The following is a 21,293-nucleotide window of genomic DNA, read 5'->3' on the forward strand; positions in this document are numbered from 1 at the left end:
ACCCTCCTCCCCACCCCGCCCCAAAAGGCTGTGGATGCTGGGTCAACTGAAATTGTCACAGCTGAGATCATTAGGTAAGGGTATCAAGGGATATGGAGCACAAGATGGGTAAAAGAAGCTGAGGTACAGATCAGCCATGATCTAATTGAACAGTGGAACAGGCTTGAGGGGCTGAATGGCCTACACCTGTTCCTATATTCTATAAAAAGTAAAAAAATCAACTATCATTGGATGTAAAATGTCCCCATAAAATTACAGGTCACTTTCTTCATTGTTGTTTGATGTCTTACACTAACTGGCCTATGTGATTTGTATATTATAGATGCCACAGAAGGCTCAATTCATTCAGCTCCATTTATAAAATCTTCATGAATGTGTCTTTTCCCCCATTAGAATACGAGCAGGCAGAGAGGAGATGGAAGGAGATGGAGGAGAAAGATATCTTGGAAAACCTGGAAAGGGAAAAAAGAGAAAGACAGGAGAAAGAAAGAGCTGCTCGGTTTTTGAGGGAAGCCATCGAAAGGGAAGAGACAGGAGAACAAGAGCAAGACACCAAGCGAGTGAAGGAAAGAGAGCAGCAAAAAGCAATTGAGGAGAAAGATGTAAATGAATTACTACTGGACGATATCAAGGAAATAGGTGAAACATTTGCATTGAGTGACAGCCCCAATAAAACTCCTTCCAGACTCAGAAGGCGCTACAGGTTCACAGAACAAATTGAAAATCTCCACCAAGGGCTTCCTGTTTGCAAATTATCGTATGCGACCCATATTAGCAGTAAAAAAAGGCAAGAAAGTAAAGAGTTCTTGGACTTAGGCTCTTCATTCAATGGTTATGAGCCATCTTTTGGGAAGCTATGCAATCGGCCAAATGAACTCAGGCACCAAGTTGGGGATGGGCCTAGTGAAAAATCTGAAAATTGTCTTCCGTTAACTTCAAGAAATGATAAGAAAAACAGCCTCATGGAAACATTATTTAGATCAGGCGCTACTTTAGAAAATAAACCCTCCAAGGACAGTGAAGCTAAAGCCACTGAGAAACTAAAACAGTTGCAGAGAAATAAACAGACAAGTCGAATTCAGGTTACTAACAAAAATAGATTGAATGTTCTGGATCCTGACTTGCTGCCTGTGAGGGTTTTGGAATCATCCACAGATGAAAGTGAAAAACTGGTTTTACAATCATTAAATAAATAAAAACTAAAATCACAAACTTTTGTTTGTTACGTTTTATTAAATTTAAGGTTGAAACTCACTTATCTCTCCAGAAGCTAAGCTAAATGAAAGCAATTGCCAAACTGCAATTTTTCCAATGAGAAAGCACAAGGCAATTTTCATTAATATTTAAATTCAGGTACTTGAATTTTTCCAAGGAGTGAACAAATGCTGAAATGTTTTACAACATGTGTGCACACATTTAACATTGTTCTATATCAATGGTCAATACACAAACCCATTTGAACTAATGGTGCAGTTATACGACAGGTAATGATTTGAGATGAGTGCCTTGTGTAGCTGGCAAGCCTGAGTTATACAACTAGCTCTGTATCACTCTTTGGCCATACAATGGCAGTTAAATGATTCAAGATCAACAAAGAAATTGATACGAAGGTCGGTATTTTGCCAACATAAACAGTTTAAAAATCAAATTCAAAAAGTTACCAGGCACTTAAATCGATCACCTGGCAAACTTTTAAAAGTTTGCTTTGCATCAGCTGCAAGGGTGTCTGATTACCTATGTAAGGTGATCTCATACTGCTGGCGGGGATTTAATTTGGCTGACTGCATTCTTGAGTTATGGCTTGCAGTTTGCATTAATGAGAAGCAGAAATCCTTTGCATTAGTATAAACTATGCAGTATAACTGGTGTGTTAATTACACCCGTAAACATTTACCGGGAAGCACTTAAAATGGTGCAGGGAATAAGGTCTAAAAGTGCTGCGGCACACACTGCTTCCCAGAGTGAAAGCAAACAGGTTCACAGCTGTGATTCCTCAAACAGCAAGTTCTTATCTCAACCATGCTGCCATGAGGAGGTACACTTCCTCACAGAGAAAGAGAGAAGTCAGAGAGTTAAGCATCCCAGGCTGCTCATGCATTCCTCCCAGTAGCCTACTAATGACTGATATTTGCCTGCCCTCTTGATTGGGGAAGATGTATGATGTAGGGAGACGGTAGGAATAGGAGAGAGAAATTTAAATGAATTGCCCCTGAAAATTGATAAATGCAGGATATGCCATGACCAGTCATGGGATATAGCAAATATCTTTTGTTCATTATTATATATCCTATCAAAAAAACTCACTTTCAGCTCCCTCTCAAACTCACTCTCACAATTTCCCTAACTTTTTGGTCCTCCACGTCATGATATATCTGCCACTGTCGAACCACTTAACCACTTCATCATGTCTGTGTTCGACAACCATGTCCCAGTCAAGTCAATCCTTATCTCTGTCACTCCCCTAGTACAGTCCCCATCTCTACTCCCTCAAGTCAGGAGGGCACAAACACGGGCTTATTATGCATTGCACAACTGGCCTAGTCATCAAATGCTAGATTTCATTTGACTACATCAAGTATCGGTGCGTTTAGCTCTCTTCAGTCAAAAACACCTACAATTCTGGTATTCTGGAGGAAAAGACAATCCCAGGCTGCTTTTTGCCTTGGCCCCTTATATCCCTTATCCCCCCACCCCTTTTACCCTCACGTCGAACAGCATGGATCTTTGTTTCTAAGACCAAGACCATCTGTACAGCTGCCTCTACCACTCATCCCTCCAATTCAAAGTTCCTAATCTCTCTCCAGTCCCCTATTCAATATAAACCCTGAGCCTCATCTTTCTTTCTTCCTTATTTCATTCCTCCTCCCCATCCCCCCTCCCCTCTTAAAGCTTATCTAATCCATGGGACCCACCTCTTGCTCTCAAGATCATTTTCTGCTCCCATGCAGTTTCTGACTTAACTCCCCTTCCTGGCTCCCACGCTAGTTGATATTGTCATGGTTCCCTTTCCTCAGACACGATCACTCTTACCTTCAAAACAACTATCATTATCCCCTCCCCTCAAAAAATACAACCTTAACCCATAAGTCTTCTCCAATGATCACTCCATCTCCAACCTCCTTTTCCCTTCAAAGGTCCTTGAACATGTCCCAGCTCGATACATCTCTCCCAATCCAAACTCTTCCAGTAAATATTCTGCCCTTCTCAGCACCAAAATGGCCCTGGCCAAAGTCATGAATTACATTCTCTGTGATTGTGATCATAGTGTTTTATTGTTTTTAAGCTATCTGCAGCATTTAATATGGTTTATCACGCCATCCTCCTCCATTGCCACTCCTCACGCTCTCTGGGACTGCCCTTGACTGTTCCATTCTTATCCATCTGAACACATCTGCGCACTTCCAACAATGTCATTTCTTCCCTTCCCTCACTGAGGGCTCGATTTTAGGGTCGGGTTTCCGGCGGGTTACCAGCGGGGTGGCCCCGAAAATCCCGATCTCCGGTCACGTGACCGGATCGCGACGAAATCCCGGCCACTTCCGGGTACCGCGCTGACGTGCGGGGCTGCGCGCGCAAGCCCCGCTGGTGGGAATCCGTACTTAACTTGCTCGTTGTGGTCAGTTAATGAGCTGAAGCAGCTGTCAAAAGAGGAAGTGTGGGATTTTAGGTTCAAGGCAGTGAGTTTCCCACACTGGGGGAAACAGACTCCCTCCAACCAGGCGTGTTGCAGCCAGCAGCCTGTGGCAGGTGCCAAGGTGCGCTCCACGGGGGAGAGCCCTCACCCACGCAGGAGGCCACCGCGTCACATAGGGCAACCCCTGCTCTCCACCACCCCCCGCCAAGCCAGAGGACAGACCGACACGAAACCGCAGCCCCAGTCCGAGGACCCACACACCTACCCTGCACAACCCCTCAGACCAACACCTGCCAGTTGGGTGGTGTGTGGACACCCTCGGAGGACGAAGAGCATGACCAGCACCAGCAGCCTCGCAGTCCACGCCGTCCGCCGCAGAGACGTGGATCCCCCCAACACGGTGTTGTTGCACGCCCACCTGCACAGCAGGAGGGAGGGCTACCGCAGAGAGAGACGCGTCGCAGAGGGCACTACCCTCGCCACAGGGTCCACAGACCGAGGCGCAGCTCCCCGGACCTCTCCGAGCAGCAGTGCACAGGGAGGCGCAGATTCGCTCGACATGTAGTCGTGGAGATCTGCAGCCTCTTTCATGCCGAGCTGCTCCTGGCTGGCCCCAGCACCAACTGCTTACCTGTCGCTGGCAAAGTCACCACTGCCCTCCACACCTTCTCCTCCGCATCCTTCCAGGGTGCAGCCGGCTACACCGCCGATGTCTCTCAGTCGTCTGCGCGGACGAGCCCTGCAAATACACCTGCACCTACTCTGCAGTAACACGATGGGTGGCATCAGTGGTGGGTCCTCATAGTGATACCCAGGAGCGGGCATTATTGGACACAACGGACAGGATTCGCGGAGACATGGCAGTGGTGGTGTCAATATAATGTGTGCTGTTTGTTGCTCTGAAATTCAATATGGGTAACACCCATGACAAACCCTCAGACACCCTTGTGCACCCCCTTCATGCTGACGAGACGTTTGCCTTACGCTGCCTACTGCACATATGTGATGCATGCCCTGTGGCTGCAGCACAGGTGGTGGCAGGTTGAGTGAGGCTGGCCGTGAGGGAGATGCACGAGAGGGTGAGTATGGGATGGAGCCATGAGATTGTATGAGGATTGGGTCGCGTGTTAGTGGCAGGATGAGTACTGGCGAGGTGAGTAGGTGGAGGTAAGATGAGGATGGGGTGTGAGTGGGTATGAAGTGCGATGTGACAGAATAGTGTTGGCGGTGCCGAAGGAGATTTGGGGTGGGGGCAGTGTTGTGGCAGACGGAGTGTAGGGGAAAGACTTCGTGTTCTCACTGTGGCGGACCTACTGCGGTCATTGCAGCGCCTCCTGCACTGTATGCAGGTGGGCCATATGTTGGTGGCGCAGGTGACCCCCTCTGCCACCTCGAGCCAGGCCTTCTTGGTGGCAGAGGCAGGCCGCTTCCTCCCGCCCGCCGGGTGGAAGATCTGTGTCCTCCCCCTCACCCCATCTGATGATACCTGGGGTGAGGCATCATTAAACTGGGAGCAGCCTTCCCCCTGGGCTGCTCCATGCTGCAATTTGTTCTATTGGTTGCAGCATCTGTCAGTGGAGGACTGCCCCTTTAACGAGAGAGCCTCCAGCTGACAGATCGTACTGCGCATGCGCAGCCCGACCGACGCACAGGCCAGCGCCGTGGACCCCGGAGGAGCAGGTAATTGATTCCTATTAGTGTGTTGCCTGCTACGATCGCGTGGGCAACCCACTAATTTCGCCGTTCGCGTTTTCGACGCTCCCGGAGGACCACCCGCTGGGAACCCACAGGCCTGCTAAATTCGAGCCCTGAGTTCTCCAAAGATCTATCCTTGCCCCCCACCCCCACCCCCACCCCCACATGCTGCCACTCGGCGACAACATCTGCAGGCATGAAAGTCAACTTTGCATGAATACTAACAATAAAATCCATCCACAATCTTGCTCCATCCTACTTCTATAACTCTTCCAGCTCTACAGCCCCTCCAAAATGTTTTATTCGTCTGACTCTAAGCTTCTAAACACCATTCCCCACCTTCGCCCCACCATTGGTGGCTGACCCTTCAGCTGCTTGGGTCCTACTCTCTGGGAATCGTTCTCTAATCTTCTTGTTGCTCCACCTCTTCCTCCACTTTTAAAAACATTATCAACACCCATGTCTTCAATCAAACCTGCAGTCACCCTGCTTAATCTCTCACTTCCTAGCTCAGCATCCATTTCCTTATGCCCATCTGTGAAGAATGTTGGGATGATTCCTTACATTAAAGGTGCTATATAAATTGATGATTTTATTTCCTCCAATTTTTGCCAGTATATTTAATTATTTGTGGGATTGCAGCCAAGCCTAATCCTATTCTTACTGATTGCCCACACACAAGCACTTTCCTGAAATGATAGTAGGATGGTGATCAGGAGTAGAAACCCTGGCAGATTATTTCCTTCCTTAGTTTAGGGTGCTCAGTCCAACAGTGTTACCCAAGTGCTGTGCTGGCTGAATTCAATTCATTCAGCACAGACTCTGAAGTCATCTGGTATCTTCTGTTTTTTTCAATTTGTTCTCAGGATGTGGGTGCTGCTGGTAACACCATATTTATTGCCCATTCTTAATAGCTCAGAGAAGATGGTGTGGCCTTCTCCTTTAACCACTGTACCCCTAATGCTCTTACAATGTTATTATGGGGGAATTCCAGGATGTTGACCCAATGACTCAGAATGTCAGTATATGTCCAAGTAAAGATGGTGTGTGATTTGGAGGTGATGGCGTTCCCATGATCTAGCTCCTACAGTCCTTCTTGGTGGCAGGAGTCATGGGGCTGGGAGATGCTGTTGATGTCAGCTTGATAAGTTGTTGCAATGCATCCTGTAGATAGTACATACTGCAGCTACAGTCCAGTACTGCTGGATGGTGTGGAAATATTGAGTCCATTTCTGTGTGGTGCTAAGCTTCTTGAGTACTTTTACAGCTGCATCCACCCAGTTGGGTGGTAAGTATTTCACTACATTGCTGATTTGAGCCTTGTAGATTGTGGAGAGGTTTTGAGAGGGCCAGGGAGTGAGCCACTCTTCAAAGTACCCAGCATCTGTGCAGCTCATATATCACATTGTTGATATAGCTGGTACAGTTAAGCTTCTGGACAGTGATAGGATGTTGATAGGAGGGTACCCGGCCTGGTGGTGCTGTTGAAGGTAGGGGATGTAGGTGAGCTTAATGTTATTGGATTAGTGTGTATGGCTTACTGCTGTACTGAATAATGCCTTTGCCCACTAAAATCTTTAGATGAAGGGGAGAAAGATAAACGAACCCAACTCTCTTTTTTCAGGTACTTCACATAGTAGAAATAACTAGAACTGTAGAGAATATCGTTCGAGCAACCTGTTTTAAGGATTGTGCGGTGACATTTGATTTTTGATTGAGGCGGTGATTAATCAGATCCAATTTCTATGCAATTTTTTAAAAACATCGCTCATCTTCAGGCAACTTGTTCTCACCACGTCTGCTATGCCCAGGTGACAACACGGACCACTGTCTCTGCAAAGATATACAGCAGTGCCTGCTTGGTGCCTACCCACTAACTGCAACTCATAGCGACTAAACAGAGCATGGACCTCTATGCTGGAATTTTACTGTACATAAGGAAATAGATGCTCCATTTTTGCCCAGTTTTTTTTCCTCCTCCTCCTCTTCTTCGGAAGCCAGCCCTGTGGAGTTCAACAATTCAACTGGTGCCAAGTAGCCTCTGCGATCTCATCCAAATAGCCACTCCTATGTGAGCCGTGACCATCCGTGTCACAGACTATTCAAACATGGGAAAAGCATATGTGATTCTAATCCTGCTCATAACCACATCCATTCACATTTAACATTTCTCAACATCATCTTCAAATCCCAACATGACCTCACCCCTCCCTACCTTTGTAACCTCCTCCGGCCCTACAACACACAAAGAACTATGCATTTCGCTAACTCTGGCCTCTTACACATCCCCACTCTCCGCCCCACCATTTGCGGTCGTGCCTTCAGCCATGTAGGCCCTAAACTCGAATTCCCTCTCTAAACATCTGTTGCTTTAAGATGCTCCTTAGAACCATACTCTTTTGATCAAGCTTTTAGTCACCTCTCCTAATCATAGTACTAGCAAGTCTGTGCCAGCTCTTTGGAAGAGCTATCCAATTAGTCCAATACCCCATCTCTTTCCCCATAGCCTTGTTAACTTCTTCCCTTCAACTATTTATTCTTGACTTACTAACTCTGCTTTAGCTCCATGGAAATTTGTGTCTCATTTTTAAAAAAATTCGTTCATGGCATATGGGCGTCGCTGGCAAGGCCAGCATTTGTTGCCCATTCCTGATTGCCCTTGAGAAGGTGGTGGTGAGCCGCCTTCTTGAACTGCTGCATTCCATGTGGTGAAGGTTCTCCCACAGTGCTGTTAGGTAGGGAGTTCCAGGATTTTGACCCAGCGACAACGAAGGAACGGCAATATATTTCCAAGTCGGGATGGTGTGTGACTTGGAGGGGAACATGCAGGTGGTGTTGTTCCCATGTGCCTGCTGCCCTTGCCCTTCTTGGTGGTAGAGGTCGCGGGTCAAAGAAGCCTTGGCAAGTTGCTGCAGTGCATCCTGTAGCTAGTATATACTGAAGCCACGGTGCGCTGGTGGTGAAGGGTGTGACTATTTAAGGTGGTGGATGGGGTGCCAATCAAGCAGGCTGCTTTGTCCTGGATAGTGTCAAGCTTCTTGAGTGATGTTGGAGCTACGCTCATCCAGGCAAATGGAGAGTATTCCATCACACTCCTGACTTGTGCCTTGTAGATGGTGGAAAGGCTTTGGGGAGTCAGGAGGTGAGTCACTCGCCACAGACTACCCACAGCCTGTTCTTGTAGCCACAGTATTTACGTGGCTGGTCCAGTTAAGTTTCTGGTCAATGGTGACCCCCAGAATGTTGATGGTGGGGGATTCGGTGATGGTAATGCCGTTGAATGTCAAGGGGAGGTGGTTAGACTCTCTCTTCTTGGAGATGGTCATTGCCTGGCACAAATGTTACTTGCCACTTATCAGCCCAAGCCTGGATGTTGTCCAGGTCTTGCTGCATGCAGGCAAGGACTGCTTCATTAGCTGAGGGGTTGCGAATAGAACTGAACATTGTGCAATCATCAGCGAACATCCCCATTTCTAACCAAATGATGGAGGGAAGGTCATTGATGAAGTAGCTGAAGATGGTTGGGCCTGGGACACTGCCCTGAGGAACTCCTGGAGCAGAGATGATTGGCCTGCAACAACCACTACCATCTTCCTTTGTGCTAGGTATGACTCTCTGGTGAAGCACCCAGAGACATCGCCCTATGCTAAAGACATTATACAAATGCAAGGTGTTACCAACTGAATTACACCCAAGCGCAGGAATCCTGGCTAATTCTCCCCTCCCTGGTCCAGGAGCAGTGAAATCAATTAAAGCAGACCAACGAAGTCCCATTGCCACAGCCTTTTGCCATTATCTCTTTTGTCATTTAATCACTCCTGCCCGCCACCCTATCACAGACCTTCCCTTTTGTTCTTTCCTCCGCCCTGCACTGCACTTGCTTATAAACGGTTAAATCTCTAACTTCCTTTAGTTCTGATGAAAGGTCATTGACCTGAAACTTTAACTCTATCTCTCCCTCTCCACAGATGCTACCTGACCTGCCGAGCGTTTCCAGCATTTTCTGTTTTTATTTCAGAATTCCAGCATCCGCAGTCTTTTGCTTTTAATTTAATAAGGGAGGTGGCGGGAAAGGACTAATGCTTGATAAACCACAGCTCTGAAACCTGGCCATAAGAATGCTTTGGTAGGGTAGAAAAGGGTTGGTTCATTAGTGCTAATTTTTCTTAATGATATCTTTTTCTAGAGGCTAATCAGTTCAGCTGAAATCAAGCACAGTGATCCCCCATTTAATCAGTTTATAAAAGGATTAATGTGAACTGTACCACTCACCACAGGCAACAATCAAACTTGAAGGAGGTATACTTTAAACCAACCAGTGATGTAGGTGGTCCAATAGAGTTACCATGTGCATGGCCAAGAGCTCTCATTGCTACAGGGATTCCTGTACATTAAAGGGAAAAATAAAAACCATGACTAAGTAGCAGGGCAAGAGCCAAAAGAACAAAGCCAAGGAAGGTTAATAGCTTCTAGTTACTTCATTAGTTTAGGACATCATCTGCATGTAACATGCAAATGGTTATGTTATTCTAGATTCTGGAAACACAAGGCAGCTGTTTAAATTTGGAAAGAAAGTAAGTTTTCATAACTTCTGTTGTGTGGCTTTGTTGCTACATGATTTATTTCTACTTCCTCTGCTAGTTTTTTCAACCTTGAGGCCTCAACATGAGGCTTGGATTGCAGCATTAAAAAAGATTGGGGGGAGGGGAGGGGAGGAAAGGGGATGGAGAAAGCGAGAGAGCACATAAGGAGCGAGAGAATGTGCGAGGGGAGAGAGCAAGAGAAAGAAAAAGGAAAAAAAGAAAAATTTGGGGTTCTAGGTTTGTTGGATGGATGGGCCAGCCTTCCTCTTTCTGGAGATCTTGTTTTATGCACTCTGGTCCTTGGCCATTCCCGTAGGTTCACAACTATAAATCCCAGCAGCAACTTCTGAACAGCAACGAACACAAACAAAAATTGGACTAGAAATTTAGAGAAAAAAAAATTAGTGCTTTCCTTTGAGTTAATCGGTTTAATTAAAGTAGCATTGAAGCAGGACATTGGAGTATGGTGGGTGGCAACAAAAATGTCAGGGAATTGTAACATTGGAATTTAAATACACACAATATAATGCTCCATTATACTAGTGCAGAGGCATACTCAATCAACATAATTGTAGTCTGCATTCTCTAATGATAGCTTTCCCCTCCTTTTTGCTATGAATATCCTAGTCTGCCTACTTACTGTCTTCTGTTTACAGCAAACCAAAAGCTGTATTTTCTTATTTGTGTACAGCAAATTTCCAAAGCTGCAAGAGGAATTTATTATTACAGCATACATACAGGGTTGTGCACCAATGTGTGAAGTTACTGTTTCAAGCCTGGCAAATGCACAAGTGCTGCAATAAAAAGTACGCATACAAGCCGTAGATGGGGGAAGAGGTTGGCAGGGAAGGAGAGCAATATACCCATCGTTGCCTACATGTTTAAATACAAATAGCATTTAATATATTTCAGAATTTCCACACATCAAGGCAAGAACTGTCCACAGGGGAATAAAATAATTTTACAATTTTGGCAAACATTGCAGGATGAGGGGATGGGAATAGGGAGAAACTCCAGACTTCAGGTTCAGTCCACAAAATCCAAAATTGTAAATTCAACAAGTGTGTAGAAATGGAGGAAGAATTTAACTAGTAATAGTCGATTAGCAATATGCTTTCACATTATGCTCAGATTGATGGCATGGAAGTCTTTCGCTGCTTTTGTGCCACTGGATCCTAATGCATGGTCTCGTGACATTGACAACAAATGTAAAATAAACTCACCACGTTAGTTAGTTACAGCTGATGGTCAGGAAAACATTTTTATCCCCCTGGGCCTTCTCTGCTTCTGCTGGTCGAAGTAAACACACTGTTCCAATGGAGGGCACAATTACCATAAGAAACCTCTTGATGTCGCTATGCATACTGATGTCATGATTTGATGGTTTTTGATCCGACCACTGCCTGAGACTTTATGTAATCTGGGTCAGTACAAGGTCATTTTTACTTTAACTTATCTTACTGGATCATGGGAGAACGAAGGACATCCCAGCATTTTCTGAGGTCCTCTCCTTTTAATAAATATGCAGCACCAGTGCGATTGGTCTAGCTGCTGAGAGTGTGGAGGAGAGGGTGTGGGGGGAAAAAGCAATTTGATACAGAAACTGCAGAGGGCTGCTGCTGTGCCATCAAACGAGCACTTCTGTGCTTTGCAAGTTCTGCATTTAGAAATTGGCTTTGCTGGTATATTAAAAATGATGGAGCGGAGTACAAAGGCCTGTGTAGAAGGGAGGAATGCTTTAACAGACAGAACCCATTAGTACTGCAACACGAAGCAAAGAAGTGTTGCCATCCTCCATTTGGAGGGCCATATTCCACAGAAGGTAGCTGCTCAGGGGACATAGGAAGAGATGTGGGGAGGAGGCCCTCAACACAGATGTGAAAGAAGGGTAACAGACTTAACATTACCAAGTTCCGCTGAGCATACCCTCTTCTGGTTGGCATCTCAGCCATATACTTTCACCTCAACCAGCTGCATAGTCACATTATACGCTTGCTGATCATTTGGGAACCCTTTAGTCTTTCTCAAACAATCACAAATCAGTCCATATTCAAGCATAACGCACCTTTTAATGATGGCACTAAGTGATCAGAAAAATAGGGCCAAATAAAAACTCCAATGTGTACCCATTGTACATTGCATGTTCTTGCCATCATGTTTTGGTAGGCAGAGTGGCCAATTTATGTAGCAATGACAGAGCTTGTGAAAACATTCACCAATTTCTGTTTATAGGAAAAGGAAACCTATAAGAGAAAGGAGACACAAGCAGCTGGTGATATCTTCCCAACCTGAAGTCTTTAACCCACCTGGAAGAAATGAGTCTGGAGTGTGGAATGCAACTCATTGAGGCCATTATAAATGGTCATAGAAACTGGCAACCTGCATCTCCACTACTTCTTCCCTCCACCCCAGTGAATTTGTGATGCACCTGGGCATCCTGTCAATAGGAAACTTAGTAGGCACCAGAACATCACAAGCACAGCACGTGATGGTAAGTGATATTTCTTACAAGGAATTTGTTGTCAATCAGACATTTAATACTATTGTTTTCACAGATATAGTTGACGAAAAGCAAGTTGCAGGCCTGAAGATGCAGTGGCTTCCATCTCACAACAACACTCACTGTACAGTAGCAAGCAGCTGCCCAATAACTATAATCCTGGGCTGCTGGATATCGAGTTACTATTTAAATGGGGAGCACCAGGTTAAACATGGAGCACAAAGGAGGAGGGCTAATTACAGGTGACAAGGAGAAGCAGGTTGGAGGGACAGCTAAAGACCATCTCAGACGTTAAATTCTGTGATTGGTGTCATCCAGATCCAAGGACAAAGGAATGCTGCTTTCTGAGCACCATCTATTCATTGCCTTGAATGTGCGAAACACCTGGCAAGGTATGATGGGTAGCATAAACGGTCTTGTCCATGTTCCATCCATAGAGAGTAGAAATGCCACTGAATAATGGAACAGAATAAATGTAGTGTGGCCGGTTCCACGATTCAAGCATCAACCTGCATATGTAGTTCTCACAGTCACATACAACCTGCATACAAATGAATGAAAGCTCTTTATTCACAAACACCACTGCTGCATAGGTTCCATTGATGAGTTCTTGTTAAAAAGTGTTAAACAAAAATGTGAAATTTTAAACAGATTTTTAGAAAGTCTTAAGTGTGACATAATTAGGAAAACATTTCGAATTTCTGCTTTGAACTATATCCATGTAGATCAATAAAAAGAAAACCAGTCACACTTCTGTATGTCCACTGTAGACATTACAAAATGTTCACACAAAAGCCACATGGAGTAGGGAGCAACCAATGTTTATTAACAGGTATTACAGGTAATCAGGCACAATATAACTAATAAGACAGAATACTGCAGATTTGCTTCTACTTTCCCTACTACCTGTATAATGCAGTCATCTTCAACTAACCATCTTCCTCCATCTAAAACTAATTTATTTTACATAAAAAGGTTCTTCCCACCTTACTCCCCATTAGCTCCGAGGTAAAACACACCCTGAAGGCATCACTGAGCGCTGCTGGGGAAGGTACGGAAAAGTAACCTTCCTTTCAATTTTGCCCTTTGAACCCCAACACAAAGGTACCCTGTCCTAACATAGTACCTCCCCCACAGAGAAAATCACTGAAATCAAGAACTCAGCAGATCGGGAGGGGGTATAATTGGTATCCTCCCCATTTGAGGCATTATATGCTGCAGGCACAAAGCACTGCACCATCAAGAAGTGAAGCTCCATTGTTTATTGACTTCTGTGGAACAACACATTGAGGCAACATACACTCTTGCAGCCAAATAGCCCATCACACTTTGTGTGGAGCACACAGATGAACAATCGCCACTGCCCATGGAAAGTATATCTCAACGTGAAGTTGACTTCAAGAAGGGAGAAAATTGCTCTGGCGAGAGAAAAAAAATTCCACCAAGGGAATCTGCAAGTTTAGCGACAATCTGTTGGCAGTCTCCTTCCTCCCCAAACAATTACTATTTTAGCAAATACTTAGTGGAGACTGAAAGTAAAATAACTGTTAAAGTAGCAAGACATTAATACAATGTGCACTGCGACCAACTCCAAACACTAACATTAGAACTAACATTTGGTCAGTCAAAACATGCAAGATATTCTTTTTTGTTGGAAAAGTGAAGGCAGTTACAAGACGATACAGACTGCTTCTTACCTGCTTACAGGATGCTAAAAATTAACACATTTACATCAGCATATCCTGGAAACCAGTTTAAGTTCAGGTTAAAGACTGACAATAGCTTCAAGGGCAACACAAATTCTTGGTACTTATAATACATCTATCTCCAGGTTTTAAAAGGACAAGTCAAACCCAATAGAAAATATAATTGAATAAACTAGAGCTTTCTTGAACCTCATACCCTCCCGGAATCTGGCAAACCATTGCATTTAGACATCACAAAATGACCATTTCATCATAGCATAGCAGCACTGGTTCTATCCATCAACACTGCCTCATAGCACTTAGTCTTCCCTGCATAGGTGTAATCACTTCTCGCTGTGCAATGGTAATTAGTGTGCAATATCAATAGGAGCTATTCTGGAGAGGTACTGCGTGGAGACCTGGGACTCACACAAACGGAAGAGAATAATGGAAGCAAAGTCATTCCTGGGCCTCTGACCACACAACTCCTAGCAACAAGATCAGAGCAGCGTTGAGGGAGGCTTGGGAGCAAGAACTCTTCCCATTCCCTCAACCTGTCACAGCAATGGGGAAAAAAGCTCTGGGAATTTTTTTCTACTGATCCACAGCTTTGCAACTCCCTCTACTGTACCCACTACTCTGTGTATTAAAAGTAGTAGAAAGGAGAACCCACTCTTAATTTTCTGCAAAACAATATGCCAGCCCATCATCAATTGTCGATGAGCAAGTCCCAGGTTTTAAAAAAAGGATACCAAACTTAAAACATACTTACAACAGTCAAATCAATTATTTTCTTGCAATGATATTTTTGAATTTTTCTTTTAGCAAAAACTTTTGCCTGGAAGATTTTTGCACACTTATCGGAATCTCTCCCTCACTGTTTTACACGCCTTCAAGACATAAGTTCAATTGACATCATGAATTGAAACTGCTACACACAGCCCACTACTCCCATTCACAATATTGCATAAGAATAGCTCCATACAGTGTTTACTGCCAGGCTTCCTCCAGCTTGCACCTTTCCCTTCAATCATCTCCCCATCTCTGCTAAACATGGTGTCTCACCTTGGGGTATGGTTCCAAGAACACTGATGGGCCCCCACCCAATGGGCCGTTTTCATATATGTGCCAGGGCAGTGATTTTCAGTGGGCTATATTACCATGGAAGTTATTGCTGCCCCCATGCTTCATCCTATTCTCACCCAATATCCTCTCACATTTCCAGCAGGAATCACTGGATAACTATCAGGATCTGGAACCCTGATTGAATTTCTCTGCTCCAGAGCCAGGTAATGCTGAAACTAGTTATGGCACCTCACTTTCAATATGGCCAAGATAGCTAATCACAAAGTTCCCAGATTCAAAGCCTGGGTCTATACGGTTCAGGAGCACATCATGCTGTACATTTTCCCAACTGCCCTATCAGCAGAGCTTCTAACCAACAATTTTGAAGTAAAAATCAACGAGCAACTAAAACAGCTTGATAAGTGTACAAATAGCTCCCATCAGACAATTTAAAATTTTGTTTTAAAAGCTAATTGTACACCCTGCATACAGATGCAAATTTCCTACTGCTCTGCCCTAGGTGCAGTAGCACTGAGCCAAACGAAGCAGATTAAAGGCCTAGTAGATTTCCTAATTTGGTAGTGAACTTTCCCCACTTCCAATCTTCTCCCCTCTTGAAGGGGTTGACTCTCACTGGGGTATTGTGCTGACACACACTAATATATATATTGTAAGACTGGACATTTAACAGCAGATACATTTTTACCACTTGCAAATGGTCCCTTCATTACAGCTTTTCTGAAAGTTCCAACTAAAAACATGTGTGGGATGTGCAAAAGTGGAAAATTGGTTGGGACACATTCTTAAAAGGCTACAAATTCTGCAAATTTAGATTTCTAGTAACAGATGTTACCCCAAATTAATAAATACATCACCCCTCCTCCTTACTAAAAACAAAATACGAATAACTTATTTGAAAGTCTCAGTTCATAACCTTTCTTGGGATCCAGAACAGGATCCATTTGATGCAATACAGTATGAACAAGAAATCTCAGGATGATTAACATCTCTGGGCTGGTTGAACTTTTGCCTCTTCAAGGTAACATGAAGTCTTCTCCCTCCAAATACTCTGACTAAATTCCATTAATTCAGTCTCGAAAATCTACGTGCTTCACAAAATTAATTTTTGGGTCCCTTCTTCACTTCCCCCGGTCAAATCAAGTGCAGATTTTTAAAATTGCTTTACAAAATGACATTGCAAACAATTTAAAAACCACAAAGGAAATCATTCTTAAAAAGAGCTGAACCTAGTGGGGGACTGCTAAAGTAATAAATAAAATACAGGTTAGCTGATTTCCCGGAGGCACATTTCAGCTGAATGGCTGCAACGCTACAGCCACAACTTTATTGCAGACCAGCAGCCAGCAGGTGATTCCAACTCCACCTGCAAGGAAAACAAAACAAGTTATATGTATCTCAATACGAAGTCCTGTGTATTTATAACAAGAGTTTACATCCACAGTCACTGAAACACCACCACAATCAGTGCTGCCACCCATAAACCTGAGGAAAAGCATGCACATAACACAAAGTTAACAGACATCTTCCTGCTCACCCCTTTGTCCTACTATTACAAGAATGGTGTACTTGACAAACAGATTCCCAGAAAGAGCAGTTACTATAACCAATCAACTGCTCCAAAAATGAGCTGAATCTGCTTAGGAATGGGTTTGAAGGTTCTTAAATATGCACAAATCATTAAATATTTATAAAACAGTAGTTTCTGCACTGTTAGAATCATGGAGACATGAAGCAACTGGACACAATTGAATAATGGGGATAACAAGGATAGATAGAAAGATGCAAGATAATCTGGATTTTTGCTCAATAACCTTTAGGGCTCACGGAGACGTTTTGCAGAACTTTTCCCGAGGTGGTTTTGCTGTGAAGTCAAAATATGGCATATTGTACATGGTAGGTGAAAGGAGTGGGCTTAATGGGCTGACTCGTCTTTCTGGTGTGCTTCAGATTCTCATTTAACAGGTTGTACAAGTGATGTTTATAAAATGAAGATAAACCTCAAGCCCACCCAACATCTCTGCCAGTAACTACTAGAATTTGACTGTTGGGAGTCTGATCTTCTGATTTCTGCTGATCTTGCAATGGCCAGCCAGGTGTCTCACATGTATAAAATCTATCCTCATGCTTACAAGTCTTCATACCAAGCTACTGAGGGATATAAACAGGCAGAGTTCTTGTTTACCAGATAGAGTGCACATACTCTCACCATACAGTCACATCTCACTTACCCAAGTGGATTCAATTTTTGTTTTACATCCAGTGGTATTTCTTTCCTTTTTGGGCAGGGGTGGTGGTGGTGGGGGGTTTGAAAAGTTTGACAAATAATTTAATCTACGATTTAATGGAGGTTTTGGCTGAACTGAACCAAAGAAAGCTCAGCTAACTTGTTCATCCTCATGATATTAGTTTAATGAAAACCTGACGACCCATTTGTGCAAGGCCATTAGGTAGAAATGTAAGCATGCAAGGTTTCCAACATATACAATTTCACACATAATATTCATGAAGTTATGTTTCCTCCAGTGGCTCATGAAGGTTATGTACTGTGTAGTGCAGTATTGAGCCAGACCATGAAGGTCCACAGTTTGATCTCACATCTATGCTAAATTAGCAGGCCACATCCAGAACTTCAATTGTTCTCTGCATCCCGACACTAAGGCTTTGGGGGGAAAAGCAAGCAGGCAGTCAGTCAGGACTCTTGCTTTGATTGCTACCCAGTTACTTTAACCTGGAAGGTCTGTGTAGGTGAGCATCAAGTAGGGCAGTGGCAAGCTCGGCTGTCCCAGCTTGCTGACCGTCAACATTTGCACTCATGTTTGGAAAAGCCACTAAGGCAAGGTGCCGAAGGGTTGCTGCCATCAATGGAGCAGTATTGCAGCAAGAGTTAGCCATGGGGGAAAAAAGAAAAAGAAAAAGAACTCTAGTTCACGCTTACCAGAAATCTAATGTTTTAAATCATTCTTGTTAGATGAAATAATTCCTAATCATACTGCACCTGCGACTCCAGTTGGGAAAGCTACCATCCGCTCCAAAGGCGCAACCCATTTGTGCGGGAGCACAGTAACTGGTTCCGAATAATATTTCCATATCAGGGAAATCATTAAAGCTGCCTGAAGGAAAAGCATAATACAATCATTTACATCCAGAGTACACAATGGGGAATTCAGCACAGAATAACGTAGTGCGCGTACATAGATCGCTTCCCCCTCCGACTCAATGCCATGCATCATTTCCTTCTAGGGGCAAGCAGAAAAACTGCCAAACAGATGAGAAAATAGCCCAGTTTGACATATCCTCTTATCTTCCATCCTTGGTGGAAAACGCTTTACCCATGTTTATTATCTCACTTCAGCAGTCCAGCTGAGATGGGGGACTCACTGTGTGGTACAACAACACACTTGTGACACCTGTGTTACATTTGTGGACTTGCACTTCATTTTTCAAATGGTCAGCACCAAAGACCTCTCTTAGCAAACTGGAATATACCTTTACCTGCAAACTGGAATATACCTTTACCTGCATCCAACCTTGATTCAGCCATTAAATAATAGCAGATCTCCTATGATTCGAGTCTCAGAATATGCTGCTCTCACAATAGTGGTGTCATTGAGTTTGAGGGGGCAAGTGTGACAGGAAGTAAATATGACCCTTACAGGAAGTGCATGCTATGTACAAGACTTGTAATACATCATAAATGTAAGAATGACTTGTGATTTGCCCCAGGATCTACCATCTCCAAAGAGAAAAATCTGGACTCCCCTATTATCTGTGGTAGAACATGTTAGGACTACTACATAACCTTCCAATCCCAATTTCTACTCTTATTCTTGCCTCAGCTGGTAACCAGGATTTTCCTCCCATTTCCTAATCGTGTAGGTAATCTGTTCAAAGGATCGCACTGATTTCTTTCTGAAGCACGTGGTCCCCATGAATAGGCTGAGGCTTGGCTCTACTCTTCGATTTCAATATCTCGCAATACAAAAAAGCTGACAAGTCCCCAGGTCCTGACGGACTTCATCCTAGCGTCTTAAAAGAAGTGGCTGCAGAGATAGTAGCTGCATTGGTATTAATTTTCCAAAATTCCCTAGATTCTGGAAGGGTCCCATCAGATTGGAAAATAGCAAATGTAATTCCTCTATTCAAGAAAGGAGGGAGACAGAATGCAGGAAACTACAGGCCAGTTAGCTTAACATCTGTCATAGGGAAAATGCTAGAATCTATTATTAAGGAGGTTATAGCAGGGCACTTAGAAAATCTCAATGCAATCAGGCAGAGTCAACATGGCTTTGTGAAAGGGAAATCATGTTTGACTAATTTATTAGAGTTCTTTGAGGAAGTAACAAGCAACGTGGATAAAGGGGATCATGTGGATGTGGTGTACTTGGATTTCCAGAAGGCTTTTGACAAGGTGCCACATCAAAAGCTACTCCACAAAATAAGAGCTCATGGTGTGGGGGGTAACATATCAGCATGGATAAAGGACTGGTTAGCTAATGGAATGCTGGCCTTGATATCTAGAGGACTAGAGTACAAGGAGGCAGAAGTTCTGCTGTAGCTATACAAAACCCTGGTTAGACTGCACCTGGAGTACTGTGAGCAGTTCTGGGCACCGCACCTTCGGAAGGACATATTGGCCTTGGAGGGAGTGCAGCGTAGGTTTACTAGAATGATACCCGGACTTCAAGGGTTAAGTTAAGAGGAGAGATTACACAAATTGGGGTTGTATTCTCTAGAGTTTCGAAGGTTAAGGGGTGATCTGATCGAAGTTTATAAGATATTAAGGGGAACAGATAGGATGGATAGAGATAAACTATTTCCGCTGGTTGGGGATTCTAGGAGTGGGGGCACAGTCTAAAAATTAGAGCCAGACCTTTCAGGAGTGAGATTAGAAAACATTTCTACACACAAAGGGTTGTAGAAGTTTGGAACTCTCTTCCGCAAATGGCAATTGATACTAGCTCAATTGCTAAATTTAAATCGGAGATAGATAGCTTTTTGGCAACCAAAGGTATTAAGGGATATGGGCCAAAGGCAGGTATATGGAGTTAGATCACAGATCAGCCATGATCTTATCAAATGGCAGAGCAGGCACGAGGGGCTGAATGGCCGACTCCTGTTCCTATGTAACAGGAAACAGCGAGTAGGCAAAAATGGGTCATTTTCAGGTTGGCAAGATGTAACGAGTGGAATGCCTCAGGGATCAGTGCTTGGGCCTCAACTATTTACAATCTACATCAATGACTTGGATGAAGGGACCGAATGTACAGATGCTAAATTTGCTGATGACGCAAAGGTAGGTAGGTAGGAAAGTAAGTTCTGAAAAGGACATAAAGGAGCCTGCAAAGGGATATAGATAAGTTAAGTGAGTGGGCAAAAATTTGGCAGATGTTGTATAATGTGGGAAAATGTGAACTTGTCCACTTTGGCCAGTGGAATGGAAAAGCAGTATATTATTTAAATGGAGACAGATTGAAGATCTCTGAGGTACACAAAAGGATCTGGGTGTCCTAGTACATAAATCACAAAAAGTTAGTATGCAGGTACAGCAAGTGATTAGGAAGGCAAATGGAATGGTGTCGTTTATTGCAAGGGGATTGGAATATAAAAGTAGAGATGTTTTTCTTCAGTTGTACAGGGCATCAGTGAGACCACATCTAGAATACTGTGTGCAGTTTTGGTCTCCTTATTTAAGAAAGGACATAATTGCTTTGGAGGCAGTTCAGAGAAGGTTCACCCGACTGATTCCTGGGATGAGGGGGTTATCTTATGAGGAAAGGTTGGACAAGTTGGGCCTGTATACACTGGAGTTTGGAAGAATGAGAGGTGATCTTATTGAAACATATAAAATCCTGAGGGGACTAGAAGGGATAGATGCTGAGAGGATGTTTCCCCTTGTGGGAGACTAGAACTAGGGGCCAGAGTTTAAAAATAAGGGATCTCTCATTTAAGATGAGGAGAAACTTTTTCTCTCAGAGGGTCGTGAGTCTCCCTTCCCCAGAGAGCAGTGGAGGCAGGGTCACTGAACATTTTTAAGGCAGAGTTAGATAGATTCTTGATTAACAAGGGAGTCAAAGGTAAAGGCGGTAGACGGGAAATTAGGGTCGAGGTTG

The 21,293-nt window shown here is 43.9% G+C and overlaps 2 protein-coding genes across 6 annotated transcripts in view; one reads left to right on the forward strand and one right to left on the reverse strand.

Moving 5' to 3' along the window:
• Positions 1-1,212, forward strand: part of LOC137327008 (lebercilin-like protein) — a 50,696-nt gene extending 49,484 nt beyond the window's left edge. For 2 of the 4 annotated variants that reach the window (XM_067992384.1, XM_067992385.1), the window contains one exon: positions 394-594. In XM_067992384.1, the coding sequence (XP_067848485.1) occupies positions 394-507 (114 nt within the window). In that variant the 3' untranslated portion in view covers positions 508-594. Of the gene's footprint in view, positions 1-393 lie in introns of all 4 variants that reach the window. The other 2 variants (XM_067992388.1, XM_067992386.1) reach the window with 2 other exon arrangements.
• A 12,005-nt stretch (positions 1,213-13,217) lies between these two features.
• Positions 13,218-21,293, reverse strand: part of get1 (guided entry of tail-anchored proteins factor 1) — a 52,230-nt gene continuing 44,154 nt past the window's right edge. For both annotated transcript variants that reach the window (XM_067993291.1, XM_067993290.1), the window contains 2 exons: positions 18,179-18,293; positions 13,218-16,546 (listed from right to left, as the gene is read on the reverse strand). In XM_067993291.1, the coding sequence (XP_067849392.1) occupies positions 16,507-16,546; positions 18,179-18,293 (155 nt within the window). In that variant the 3' untranslated portion in view covers positions 13,218-16,506. The remainder of the gene's footprint in view (positions 16,547-18,178; positions 18,294-21,293) is intronic.

Source organism: Heptranchias perlo, chromosome 11, assembly GCF_035084215.1.
Source record: "Heptranchias perlo isolate sHepPer1 chromosome 11, sHepPer1.hap1, whole genome shotgun sequence".
NCBI lineage: Eukaryota > Metazoa > Chordata > Chondrichthyes > Hexanchiformes > Hexanchidae > Heptranchias > Heptranchias perlo.